Raw genomic sequence first — 15,206 nt, forward strand, 5'->3', positions numbered from 1 at the left:
TTACTTCATCCTGCTATTCTTTAATCTGTCAGTCTAAAAGTCACCCAAAGCCTACATGATTGAACTCTGGCATTAATGACAAGACATAAAAATCACAAAGCTAGTGGTTCATGCGCACTTTCACTCAGCCTTCATCAACTGCATGCACATTTTACCACTAAACGCTGCTCCCTGATGACAACTTTTAAGGGTGCTTCACTAAAACAGGTGTACTTCATCCTCCTGCTTACTTTATCTAACCAATTATGTTAATTGGGAAAAAATGCAAATAAAATGTGACATTTATTCTCTCCCATATGTTAGAAATAAGTCTTGCCAAACAAACTGTTGGATTGCAATTATTTATGGACCAAAAATTATTAAAGTGCTGGTATTAATAATAATTCAATCCAGAAATGGCAGTAATAATAAAAACTTAAACGCGAGCCCTCACAGTGGAAAAGGCCCAAATCTTCAAGCTTTTGTAGCTGGTCCTAATGTGGGCCCGCAAACCATTGTCTCGGAAAGGTCACATCACTAGCAGTACTATCTATCAAAAGGAGATGTGCCATTTCACCCTTACGTGTTTAAAAGAAAAACACAAAGATCTGAACCTAGGGCGATGCATGTACGACCCAGATACACACAGAGACAAACTACTGTTTCCTACTGCACTGCAAGGTAAGAACAAAGCAAGAGTTTCAGAGGGAGGCTGCAGTCTAGATAATGATCTGATTAGGTGCTAATGGCAGCTCATTACCAGACCACCCCAGGGTGCACTGAGAGCGGTGTTCTGCAGAGCAAAGATCTGATGACATTGCTGCTGAATCACCTAATCAATAGGCCATTCACATTTTAATTAATTGGAAAAGTCTAACAATTCTCTTGGATATGAGTAAGTTAAATGTAAACAACTACCAGGTTCTGGGTATATGCTTGATGCAACTACTGGAGAAATTGCAATGGGATTGCTGAGACTTTCAGTCCCTTACTGAAAGCTGAAGCGTTTAAAACTCATAACTAGAAGGCAGAAAGAATGTGAGATGTAAGGAACATTTAGGACCATTTAAGTACGACAGATATTTAAAAAGACAAAAGAAACACGGGACAAATGGGAAAACTTGATGTCTTCAGCTCACAATTTGCTGGTTAAAAAACATATATGCTGATCTTCCACAGGGTACACCAGCTGCTTGCTTATGTAATATAGTATGTTTCTGATTCTAAATCAGTGTTTGTCTTTTCCGCTCACCTGTAGAGTCTCACCACTCTTTCCTACTGTTTTCTAATAACATGTTGTCAAAGACAACAGCATATGTGGGCTCATAAGTTTGCCTCCGGTCGGGAAACTGATCCTGAGGGGAGGGCTGGAGGTGTCAACACAACTAATAGCATCTCTCTGTCTTCTTACTCTCCCCTGTCCAATTAAACAAAAATCCAATTCCAGCTCAACATCCCTTTATGTTTTCATCTCACTGCTAACAGAGTTCTTGCTGCTTTGATGTGTATGAAAAGACTTCTGGTGTACATTTAACAATGTGAAAAAAATTTCTAATCTTAAAACTTACATAACAGGACATAAAAAATACAGTCTTACTGACTGGGCCATTGCAACATGTTAATTCATTCCCTTTTCAGTTATTCTTTTGTAAATTTGCTGCTGCTGGTTTTGGAATTATTGTCCTTCTGTATAAGTTTTTAGCCAAGCTTTCGCTGTCAGACATATGGCCTCACATTTGACTGTACAGAACTTGGGAGTACAAAGGAGTTCACAGTTAACTCAATGTTTGCAAAGTGTCCAGATCCTGTCCCTGCAAAGCAAGCCCAAACCATGACCCCTCTACCACCGTGCTTGACAGCTGGTATGAGGTGTTTGTGCTGATATTCAGTGTTTGTTTGGATAATTTTCACCACACTTGGTCGAGACGTTCACACTGTTGGTCTTAATACTCAAATCTGATTTTTTTAAGGAACTGCGATTTTTTTGCTTGGTAATTCACATTATCATTTCAATGTGAACTTTATTCCACTGAAGTGTGAACAGTATGCTGCCCTGAAGTGACACAATAACACAAGGATAACAGAAAGTCACGCAGTGCGTAGTATTTACGAATGTAATGGATGCTTCACATCTATTTATCAATTTGGAAGTACTTGCCGACTCTGAACCAATAAAATTATGCCCAATTGATGAATGAAAGAAGGAGACTAAGCCTCTGTTCACACTGCAGCTCAATTCCAGTTTTTTTTTGCCCATGTGTGGGCTCATATCAGGTTTTTTAATGACAGTCTGAATGGTGCAAATCTGATTTTTTTTTTTTTTTTTTTTACTGTAAATGAAAGCAATGACAAAACAACCGTACAGTGATAGATGCCATAGTTACGCAACAGCATGACGCCGTCACTGCACAGCGCCTTCCTTAAAGTATAACCTAAACACACAACTCAGAAACAAACAAGGAGAATGGCGGTCATCCAGCAGTTTGTGTTCTTTCTTATTGGTGGTGCTTTGTAACGCCATTACAAGCAAAGATTTAATCAACAAAAAGAAAATTTGTTGCTCTAAAATGAGGAGCCATTTCTGCTTTGTTTTTATGTCAGGTCACATCTGAAGTGACTTTTTTCTCACCAATCAACGGACTGCAGTGTGTCAAACACCACCCTTTCAGGTCGGGTCAGTCAGATTGTTGGGACCCTTCTGTTAGGGTACCAAAGTCGGATGGGCTGGGTTGGATATTGGGGTACCCTTCGTGTGAAAACACAAAAAAACGCATCCCGACCCACACCCGTCGGTGGAAACGAGGCTTCATTGCCTTCTAACCTGCTAAGTCATGAATTTTAACATTTATTCAGCCTGCTCTACCTAGAAACTACACTACAAAGCAATGCAGCCACAAAAACCTAAAAGGAAAACATACTAGGATTCTATCTTCGTGCATGAGTGCAATGCAGGCACAGAGCAATGAAGAGTGCTGTGGTGCACATGTGGTAGAGTTTGGTGCATCAGAATGAGCACATTAGACCATTTACGCCCACATGGAGTGATATGTTGCAAAGAAACTGTACCAACTAGAATGCAGAAAAAAGTTAGCTTTAGTGAGTCCTTGGTTTCCTTTTAAATTCAAGTGAAAAGCTGAACAGGATACAATATTTACAATGGCAGTGCACACAGACTGAGTCATGGTAGGAATGGCGAACTATGTATTCTGAAAAGCATAGTGTGAAGTCAACAGCAGTAGCTGCTGATGGGAGTAAATCAAATTCTGAGAAAGTCGGAGTATCGTCTAAAGAAGAGGACAGTGTGAGGCACTTCACACATCACAGGTCGAAGGGAATTATATCAGATAAAGATGTATTGAACATCAGGCCAGTCATGATGTCAGCTTCTAGCAGACATCGTTTTAGTTTTAGAGAATCTCTCTTCTCTGCTTCCTAGCTTCTTTTTCTCTCTCTGCATCAAGGCTGTCTCTATTATTGAGTGGTGTTATGAAACCCATCTACATTCTTAACAACCTCTCAGGTGAGTGGCTGGGACAAGGGAAAGGTGTGTTTCTATAACAACCGAGTCAAAGGAGGGGTAGTTTGACTTTTGACGTGAACAGATAAGTCTGCTGAGGAGGAGGAGGATGTTGCAGAGGAGATGGAGTGGGAAGTAGAGGAGTCAGCATGAAAGACTGCACGTCTGCCTGAACTGAGGAGGCTTCTTCCTGTAAAGAATAACTTCTTTTGTGGCCTTTTGTTTCCCTTTCCTTTAATAGCAAAGCTTTTCTAACAAATCAATGATGTTACACAACAGGTAGAGTGCTCCCTCCTCCTGCCAACAGCAGCTCCCTGCTGCATTAACGGTTACTTACACATTTTCCATGTTTCCCAGCAGAATTACATAACTCCAAAATTCTGTCTAAAGATCAATGTGGAACTGGCAAAACATGAAACTGGAAGGATATATGTCCATGTTTAAACATGGTTAACTGAAAGCAGTCTAGAGCTTTTGGGCTATGATCTTAGAAAAAAGAAAGTAAACCTAATTTAAAATACCAGCACTGATAGATTGGATCCAGCTTCTTGGCTTTGATTACACAGAGAACAGCACTTGAGGCAAACTCCAGAAACCCATGTACCGTAACTGTGACTATGGACTGACGTAGTGGAGGGCAGGAGTATAAACAAGTGGTGGCCAGGATGAGAGGAGTCCTTGATGATGCTGCATGCAATGTTCTGTAAAGATTTCCTGTTTTCAGCTGAACAGCTTCCATACCAGACTGTGATAGCATACGTGAGCACACTCTCTATGGTACATCTATAAAAGAAGTTTATGTTTGTCTTCCTCAAAGTTCTTAGGAAGAAAAGTCTTTTCTGTGCTTTCATTGAAATTAAGGATGTGTTATTGGTCCATTTGCCATTCTCAGAGATGTGGACCTGCAGGTATTTAAAAGAAGAAACCTGTCCTACTTCTTCACCCTTGATTATTAATGATGTTATCTGTAGCTGCTTCTTCCTCCTGAAATCCATGACGATCTCGTTTTTATTGTGTTGAGTTCCAAGTAGTTGCGAGCCGACCATGATGTTATCCACCTCGCCTCTGAATACTGTCTCATCTCTAACCCTGATCAATCCAGTGACTTCAGTGTCATCCACAAACTTAATAATTGCAGCACTGCAGTTGGTGGCCACACAGTCAGAGACGTACAAGGCAAATTTATTTGTATAGCACATTTCATGTACAAGACAATTCAAAGTGCTTTACATAAATCATTACAGCAGGGTGTACAAGGTACAGAGAAGAGGGCTCAGGACGCAGCCCTGTGGGGAACCAGTGCTGATGAAAATAACAGATGAGGATGAAGAGCCAAGCCTTACTGCTTGATGTCTGCTTGTTAAGAAATGCAATACCCACATACAGATCTTATAGTCCAAACAAATATGAAACAGCTTGTCTATCACGTTTTGAGGTACAAGCGGAGCTGTAATCAATGAAAAGTATATGTGTTTGGTTCTTCTAGATGAGCAAGTACTGGGTGAAGTAAGGCTTTGACAGCATCGTCAGTGGATCTGTGGGAACGGTTTGTGTATCGATGCTGATCTGCCAAAGAGATGCTGAAAAAACATGAGCAGTCCAATAGGTGGCAGTAATTTCTCTTTAGGTCTGTTTCCAATACCAGTATCAAAACATTACATTCTTAACTGTCGAAATGTAGCTCAATCCTAAGAAGCCCAAGCAGAAGGTGTTCTGCAGACCCAACGTCCTGATTGGAAAAACCCCAAATTTAGAGCGTGCAGATTGTGAAGTCCTCCGACTGTCAGACAAAACAACTGATGGATGCCTAAACACAATCACTCGCATAACAAAACAAGAGCTTGAAATGCGAGATTAAAAACATGCTTCCTGAGGTCAGTGTAGGCCACCTGATCTGACAAATCCTTTCTTCCCAGAGAGCAGCAGCAGGGAAGGCAGTAATACCACACAAACCCAAAAGAAAAACAAACAAAAAACAAAAAAACAGCACATCTCTTTTAAACTAGTGATGCTAAAATATGTAATTTTCTTTATGTTTCAGTCCTTTTTTGAGTAACTGAAAAATAAATTTAATTAAAAATAAAATGATATTATAAACTAATATCAAATAACCATTCTAACATTTGATTTCAGCAGCCTGTTTACAAAAAGTGGGGATGGGTCAGTTACTTGGTTTAGAGTATCCAAGACAGGCACTGTTTTGTACCATTTAGGTTGGGAAGGTTGTGCCATTCTGTGAAAAACTCCCAAATTTAGAGAGCAAAAGAACAACAGTACTGGACTGGTATAATATCTGGGCCCTCGGATGTCATTACGTTGAAAACTGACCCTTTTCTGTGGTGGAAATCAAAGCTCTGGATGCTGTTACAAGATTTAACAAGAACAAAGCAAGCCTCCTGTTTTTGAAGTCTATGTTAAACTGAGGCATGTAAGCAGCTGACAAAATGAACAGCTGTGTGTCTTAATTGGTGCCACAACACAGCCCATGTCAAACAGCGTTCTGTGCTTATAGTATCGAACCATTCTTTCATCATAAATTGTTAAATACATGTACAAAGAGTTCTTCACATCCATGCAGTGATTGACTTGCCAGTATCTGCACTGATAAAAGAGACTCCCTTCTTACACATTCTCTTGGTGTAACACTCATCAAAATGTAGATACGCAACATTGTGCAACACCCTGAGGGCTGAATGAGGCAGTCCCAGCAGAGCACACACATGCATGTTTTCATGACTTAGAGGACATTAGATTGGCTTACAATCATTTCCAGGAGACTTATTGTAAAATAAACATAAATGCTGCTTACATAAAAAGAACTTAACCCCAAACTTAAAAACCTGCCTTAACCTTGTATTAAGACAGCAATATACATGTATTAACAATATATTTATGTTGTTTTTTGTCTTCATTAGGAAGTTATATTCACATTGTGTGACAGTATAAATAGATGTAGACCACCACTGCAAGGGTGATACCTACAAACACACACAGTTCCTCTAAAAGCACGTGTACATATCCCATCTTTTATAAAACTTGGCCTCAGAGCTGCTTTCTCCCGGGTTAGACTAAAACTGGACCTTCCCGCTTTCCGTCTACAACAGTGCTTTATATGTATTCTGACAAACTCAGACACATGAATCGTAAAATTACAGGTGGTCACTGATTACGTTGTTAAAGTGTGATACTCTTATCACTAATTGAATTTACATGGGACACTTTTGATCTGATCAAACATCTAATCAGAAAAAAATGCCTCATGTAAACACCTCAGCTGATCTAATCAACCTTGATCAGGAAAAATTTTAAATTCAATCGAGAGGGGTGGTTTAAACATTTTCACGATCAGATCAGCAGGAAAAAATAACCATGTCCACACATTCTAACAGTTTCTGTGGTGGATGTTTCTGCACATGCTTAAACCAGGTGGAGGTTAAGTGACATGAGTTTCAGTGAAGACTTGAAAAATGGAGGCAGTAAAATAGAAGTGGACTATGATGTAATGTTTTTGATGGAAACTGAAAGAGTGAAGGATTATTAAGCATCTTGATGGTCAAAAGGTTCAAAATAAAAAAGCAAAACATTTCTTAATCTTTCTCCACATGAATTTGCATTGCGCATGTCAAAAGTGTCACGATCGCATTAAATCTTTATACTAACCAGATCACTTCATCCAGCGTCCACATAAACATGTCAGGTGGAATCTCCAGTTGGACTGATTTCAGCTGGATAGATGAACTATTTGTTCATATTAACGTCGCTACTGTCGGTTTGTAGGATGTTGACCTTTATTTATGTTGGGAAGTTGGCCACGTTTTCGCTTATTTTCAGTCCATATTTTTCTGCTGTGATACATTCTTTGTGACAGAGTGACAACTAATGTTGTAATTATAATATAGTAATTGTAATTTTAATTTTATTATTATTGTAATTATAATTATAGATGTTGCAGAGGATGGCTGCTGCATCTCAAGCTCTCTCCCCTAACATTATTTTTTTTTCCTTATCTAGTCTCTATTTAGTCTCTTATTATTCATTATTTTTCTTAGTTATTCAACCTGCTATAGTGAGCTCTATCATACAATATGATAGAGATAATTACTATGCATCGGGGGGTCGGTGGTAGAAAAAACTTTTTATCGCCACCACCACTGCCACCAGCTCACAGCGGGAAATCTCCATGGCAGCGCCTACCTGTCGTTGAACCTAAGCGGCGGAGGAAAAGAGAGTCACGAGCGGGAGTCCTGGTCTGGGTGAAAAACAGGGGAATCGGCCTCTTCTAACGACTATACTTCTGGCAAAAGTTCAGTCATTGGACAACAAGCTGAATGAACTTCGGAGCAGGATGCCGTTTCAACTGGAGATTAACATCTGTGACGTTTTTGCTTTAACGGAAACTTGGCTCGACCCCTCGATCCCGGACTACATCATTGTTCCCGAGGGACTCTCAGTTTATTGGCTGGACCGGACTATACATTCAGGAAAGAGCAAGGAGGTGGTGTCTGATTCATGGTGAAGAACAAGTGGTGCTCAGATGTGGGAATTATTTCTATGGTCTGAGGAGCACCTCAAGATCAGATGCAGGCCTTATTATCTTCCGTATCAGTTGTCATGACAGTAGTGTATGTTCCGCCACACGCTGTTACCAACGAGGCCATGGAAGACCTGTTTGAAGTTATCGACAGGACAAAGACTTTCATGGCCGGAGGCTGCGTTTGTTGTAGCCGGGGATTTTAACAGCGGCAACCTGAGGAAAGTCCTGCTGAGATACCACCAACACATCAGCTGTTCTACTCGTGGCAAGAACACACTCAATCATGTTTACACCCCTTAAGCAAACACGTATAGGGTCCTCCCTCGCTCTCCTTTCGGGAAATCTGATCACTTCTCAGTTCTGCTGCTTCCTTCCAATAGACAGAAATTGAAGTGTCAGGGACCAGTGACGTGGACCATTCAACAGTGGTCCATCCAATCGAGTTGCAGCATTGAAGACCGCACCACCAGGGTCAGGGACAGCTTCATACCGCAGGCCATAAGACTTCTAAATGCTGTCAGCAGCAACACCACCTTTAAATAACAACATCTTCTTATTGCTTATTATATATTTTGCTGTATAACTTGTTTGTGGTATTCTTGCTTTTGGAGTTTTTATTGTGGTTTATATTCTTTTTAGTATTGTTAGGAGAGTCTGGGATCTAAGAATTTCACTAACAATAATTGCTGATGTAATTGTTGTGCAATGACAATAAATTCATTCATTCATTCATTCATTATAAAATCATGTGAAAATAACTGAATCTTAGAAGCTTCTGTCATCAGATATGGTTATGTTTAAAATGAGGACTGCAGCAGCACAACTGTATGTCCTTAAAACATGTAGGAATCTAGGGATTGCTGTCCTTTTTTTCCTCTTCTTCTGTACTACATCCTGCTCCATCAATGGAAATTGACATTATAGATCCTACTTCTCTTACACTGCTTAGTGAGCTGCTCTCCTGCTGAAGCCCCTCTGGTGGCTTGTCTCAGTGCAAAACAATCCGCAAAAGTCTGAAGTCCACAAGCTCTTGCAGTCAAACATTAGTATGCACACATTACCAGAAGCCATTACTTTGATGATTAAGAGGGCTGGATTCAAGATCTTACACTGCTTATGGATTTATAAAACAAGAGGTGTGTGCTTCTAACCTGCCACATGTTGCCTTCCAAACACAGAAAACAAACTTACGTCTCTGATGAAGTATTCCAGAGTGGCATAGGCAATTGCAATTCCATCATGAGTGCTTGTTCCCCGTCCCAGTTCATCAAGGATGACCAACGAATGCTCTGTGGCTCGGGAAATGATCTCCGAGGCCTCGGTCAGCTCTTCCATGAACGTGCTGCGTCCTTTATAGATGTTGTCTGAAGCTCCCATCCTAATAACCAGTGAAGTAAAAGAAAAGAGGGGACCAAAGTAAAACTGTGTGAAAAAGTTCTCTTCAGCTTTTGAAAACTGCTCATTTTGAGATCCCTCCACACAAAGCAAATGCTTATAGCAGGGCTACTCAATTTGGCCCTGCAGGGATACATGCAAATCCTGCTGGGTTGCAGCCCTCGTAGGACCAAATATAGCAGCCCTGGCTTATATCTATATATAAATTCAACATCACTCTACAGCAGCAGCTAGGAGGTGACAACACACCAACAAATGTATGTAATTTAGTACAGTTTAATGCTCCGACCCGTAGATGTCAGGAAAACTGTAAAAAGGTTCTCCATAAGAAATGAATTACTGCTTGTATGAAACAGGTCAATGAACAACACATCATGACACGTCGTTAAACTTGGTGAGACAAGATGGCCTGCTAATCTATTTGTTTATAAGGCTTGTTTATAAGCTACATCACACAACTAAAAAAATAGTACAGAAATATTTTATTGCATTTTAGACTGTATGTCATAACTTTAATTTCCAAAGCAAATAGCATTTTGATAAATATAAAAATAAATAATGCAGCAATAACTTGGATAGAGGGACCATTTATATTTTTGAGTACCTTCCTTTTTTAAACAGAGACAATGAGGATAAGAGAGGGAGACAGCGAGGGATTGTAGAGTTATGTGCATTTTAAAAAGGAAACCACTGGAATAGACTAAATGACCACCAACTGACAACAAAAGCAGGTTAACTGAGGGATGTTTCCCAGTGACTCTGCGCCTACACAGTGTTCTTCCAGGGTAAACACCTGCGCAGCAAAATTAGAAAAGACAGCAAGAAAAAAAGGTTGGATGAGAAGACAGAAGGAGAGAGCAACAGCAGAGTGTTTGTTTTTCTAAGCTGAACAGAAGAAAATGAAAGACATTTGTTGTGTTAGATTGAGTAAAATCTAGATCCAAACATTGTTCTCAGGGTTTAAATCTACGTTGACAAATTTCTTCCAAGCCGAAGAAAACGCATTTTCTGATACAGTTTCATGATTTTTAAAATGATTTATAATAAAGGCTGGCACTGTGCTGCAGATAACTCAGGAGCTGATTGTTCAGAGGAGAATGATGCACAGGTTTCTAAACATAATAGACAATTCTTCATACTCGCTACAAAACACAGTGAGGAAACAACAGTGTGTTCAGCCAGAGGCTTCTTCAAGTATTGTTCTCTTCTTTTTTGTTTTATTTCTTTTAAGTTGAATAATTTCCTACAAGTTTTATTCTTTGACTATCATACCCAGAGTACGTCCTACATTTCTTTAGAAAGGAATTTTTAAAAATGACGGCAGCCATTTTCTTGCTTCAGCAACAACAATGAAAGCGACGTCTGTGACTAAAACTGTGTGGTTTAGTCTGATTAACACTTAACCCTTTAACAACCTCACCAAGAAAATAGCAATGGTAAATTTTTCTTTGCATTTTTTCATAACCGTGGAACAACATTAATAATAATCAATGTTTTTAGTAAATGGTTGAAATAATAATTAGCAATGTAATAACAAAACTTGACACTGGACACTTATAAGACATATATTCCTATAGGGTATAAAGAAATTTGAAAGACTGGTTTGATAATACTGTTCCTACCATAATTTTCTCCTGCAGGTGAGCCTAAATTTGATTTGTGATTAATTGTTAGGTGATCGGTAAATTCCCTCTGGTTGAAAAAAAGAGGCTCTAAACAACATAAAAATTTGCATTAGAGATGTTTATGAGCTTCTGATATCTGACCATTTTAATGTTGCTTTAATTTTACTTCACATTTTTAAAAAGAATGTCATGTCAAAGCCTTTATTCACCTGCACAGCTATCAAACCTATCCAATTAAAATTAAAATGAAGAATTAATGACCGGTGTAAATGATTTGGAGTCATTTGGAGAAAAAAAAATATTTAAACTTTAGATTAATAGAAAATATAATAACTGTGAACAAATGAAAGGCACAGAATTTCTGAAGAATTCAATACAGCAATGGAATTTACCTAACATAATCTGTAGGGCTGTTTGGAGGAAAAATTCTTACAACATGTCCTCCTGATTTCTTTCAGAGGTCATCCGACCTGTACTTTTTTAATAAAAATACCTTTGTAAGGCCTTGCTCATTCTTTTGATGTTATTGTGGATAGTTAAGCTATTTGTGGTACTGATATCAACACAAAAACAGCCATCAAGGAGCCTCATCTACAATTCTTGACATGCTGTAAATAAAATCATGCAATTTCCCAGAACCCAGACTGCCTCCTGTACAACCTGACCCATGACCGCCACTAAAAATTAAAGAAAAACAGGATCAACTCCCATATTACTACTGTAATATATCCATGACTGTGACATCCCCACATTCCCACAAGTAAACAATAAATCTTAGGGTGTTAAAATGGTTTAATCTCAGGGATGAGTACCTTGTTTCCACTCCTAAACATGACATAACTATACTAGACTGTTTTGAATGGCTGGAATCAAAGTATTGACAAGAACATTTCAAGTAAAATTATAGTTCATAATTTACAGACATTCAAGCCCAGTAACAGGAAACAAGACTTTTAGAGTCCATGCCAACAGACGTTTACTGATTGCTGATACGCCCACATTTTGATTCATTTTTTAAAAGAGTCAAAACCAGTTTGAGGGCTTTTATGGCGCTTAGAGACGTACTGATGATGAATTGACTCATCTGATGAGAAACTCATCACCAGATGAATCACAGATGCTGCATTTCACTGCCAGTCAGTGTTTCTCACCTCTAAATCTGTCTTTCTCCTGCCCGGACTGACATTCTGCACCTATGAATGAACCACCAACGGGGGTTACCATGGTTACACCACACATGCCACACAGGAAAGATGTGTGGCAGATATGCTGCTGCATCTCATTTCCCAATGTATAGCGTTCATCTCCATGTGTAGCTCAAACCCGAGGGAAATTATGACAGATCTACACTTGGAGGCAGAAAGGATGGACAGAATCAGATCATGGTGCCTGTCTGCTGATGAGGGGACGCTCAGCGGAAACACTCCACCAGATGTGTTCCCTGCTGGTTTAAATGAGTCCCTTCTTCCAACAAAAACAAACAAACTGAAAATAGAATCAATTTATTTGAGTCTCACGTGTCCCAACAAAACGCGTTTAGCTTTGTCTCAAGTGTTTATCCGACACCTTTTCATTCTAGATTATTTTGTTTTATTTGGCATTATGTTAACATGTTGCTTTGATTATGAAATTTTTTTATCCAAGCAGAAATGTCCCATTCAAAGTAAAAAACTGATTCCAACTGCAGACATATATCAGAGAAATAAAGTATAATTTGACATTAGTTTCACAGCAGTTTCATAGTAATGCACTAATAAACATGTCTACACCTCCACACACCCACATGGGAAGGTGCTGAATGAACTTTAATGTTTGTGTTGAGCCCAAACAGGAAGTAAAAAACTGTAAAAAGAATTATTGTTATGTATTTGGAGGTTTTTGAGAAGTGTAAGAAATAATAAATAAAGGATAGTTCAGATAAATTCTCAAAAAGAGTTGGTGATGCTCATCAAGAAGGAAAAAGTTAAAAAACCATCTTTAAAGAGTTTGGACTGTGCTAATCCACAGCCAGATAGTATTTTCATGAAGAAAATTCAAGACCATGAATGCTTGGCCAACAAATATCATTTCAAGAGCAAAGCATGTAAGAGCCTCAAAGGGACCTGAGATACATCCCTCTCACTTTGATAATGTTGAAGAATTTAACATCCTACCTCTAAAGCATGGTGGTGGTTGTATCATGTACAGGGTCTATTTTACTGCATCTGTGGCACGAGGGGATTTTTATTACTATCAGAAAAAAATCATGAAGTATATACACAATTTGTTTAAGGAAATCTTATGACATCTGCCTGTAAAAATATTCTAAAAGAAAGTAAGTCATGTACAAGACAACAACCATGCAGATTGTTCTGGTCAAAGTCCTGACCTTAATACAACAGGATGTTGTAAAAGACCGGCAATGCTAATTGCACACACACACACACACACACATATATATATATATATATATATATATATATATATATATATATATATATATAGGTCAAAAGTCACTGGATACATTTAGTTGCAGTTCTTGTTGCATGATAGGTACTAAAAGCAAAATTTCTATACTTTGCCAGTCAAAGTTATGTAAAATTAGCTAAAATTCCTCAATAAATTAAAAGTATTATTTGTCTAATTTGCTGGATTTTTTTTTTCAACTGTTTTTAGAATTGGGCCAAAATGTTTTATGTTGTAATAAAGCAGAAATGTAAAAACTTCCTAAATCTGTAACTTTCAAGCACCACTGTGTGTGTGTTATGATATTTTTTCCCAGACATCAAAAGACTAAAATCCAAATGAAAACCTTCTTGAAACTTAACCTACACATCTTTCCATAAAATGTACAGTAAGCACATCAACACTTGGTCTTGCTACTTTGAGCTTTAATCAATTTTGTCCTGGCGTTTTAAATAGATTATTTCTGTACTACTTAATCCTGTTAGATTTAAAGCATCATGTCCTATAGAGTGTTAAAGGCCTACCCATTTCTGTATACCTCCTACAAGATGGCACAGGCGCTGTGACACTGCAGGGCTATAAAAACCCAGGAACAAATGAGTGTAAAACAGCATTTTTCCACATGCTAAACATGTGTGCAACACCCAGAGACCTTGTGGCAACAAAACACTCGCCACCATTTGTGAGTTCCTTAGTCATTCCTGGATATCAGACCTTTTTTAGGACTCCAAAAAGAAACAGGTCCAAAAGTGCAGCATTTTCTGATGGGAGACTAGCTTGTGAGAGACTCTAGTAAAACATGGCATAATCATTGCTGGGAGTCCACGGTCGATTAAATGTCCTTTCAAAACACAGTTTTACATTCTGCTTCCTTTTGCTGTTTCCATAACAACCATGAAGGCATGAAAGAATGTGCTCTATAACCTTCAGGACTCAATAAAAACAAAGCAGAGCAGCTGCATACATGCACATACAGATTTGCATCCGTCAGGCATTAACACACACACATAAACTCCAAGCTGATCCTATACTTTTCTACTGTCTGTTAAAAACAAACACTTGTAGAATTGTGCTTAAACTACTGCATGACAGCAGGAGTGTGTATGAGAGTGGGCAGGAAAATAAAACCCAAGACTCTGTCAGGCAGAGCGCAGCTTTAATCCAGATTATTCACTTTGTCCTTATTATAATCAATGTGGATCATTTCAGACAGCATATCCCATTAGACACCCATGCATCATCTCATTACCCCCCAACCTCCCCCCAAAAAAGTCTGCTTATTTCTCTAAAGTAAAACTCTAAGCTCACACTAGCATCTGCTTCTCTCGCTTGAGATGAGCCAATTCCCACTGCTGTGTCTATTAGACTTGGTGCAGCAGCAGGAATTGATTGAGCGTTTATTATCATGACAGATTCTCCCCAGGATCTTAGATTCTTTTATAGAGACCAAGCAGTACATTTAGAAACCAGGACGACTAAGGTAACAGAGGAGGTGAAGAGAGGACAGTGGACAAGTGATACAGTGTGGGTGTGTTTTCCCTGTGGACATTATTAAGCACTGTTTCTGAGATTAAGATAATATTAGCCTCCATCCCTGATCAAACACCTGGCTGCACAAATGTAGGGACACCTGGGAAATACGTTCATAAAGTTAGTCATTTTACCTATGTAAACCTGATATAAGTACAATTTACCATCAAAGCCTTCATTA

The 15,206-nt window shown here is 38.8% G+C and overlaps 1 protein-coding gene across 1 annotated transcript in view; it reads right to left on the bottom strand.

The window, feature by feature from the left end:
- msh3 (mutS homolog 3 (E. coli)) overlaps window positions 1–15,206 on the bottom strand; it is a 51,725-nt gene that overhangs the window by 9,216 nt on the left and 27,303 nt on the right. Inside the window, exon 21 of the mRNA XM_041999691.1 lies at window positions 9,222–9,408. Within this exon, the coding sequence (XP_041855625.1) occupies window positions 9,222–9,408 (187 nt within the window). The remainder of the gene's footprint in view (window positions 1–9,221; window positions 9,409–15,206) is intronic.

This window comes from Melanotaenia boesemani, chromosome 11, assembly GCF_017639745.1.
Source record: "Melanotaenia boesemani isolate fMelBoe1 chromosome 11, fMelBoe1.pri, whole genome shotgun sequence".
NCBI lineage: Eukaryota > Metazoa > Chordata > Actinopteri > Atheriniformes > Melanotaeniidae > Melanotaenia > Melanotaenia boesemani.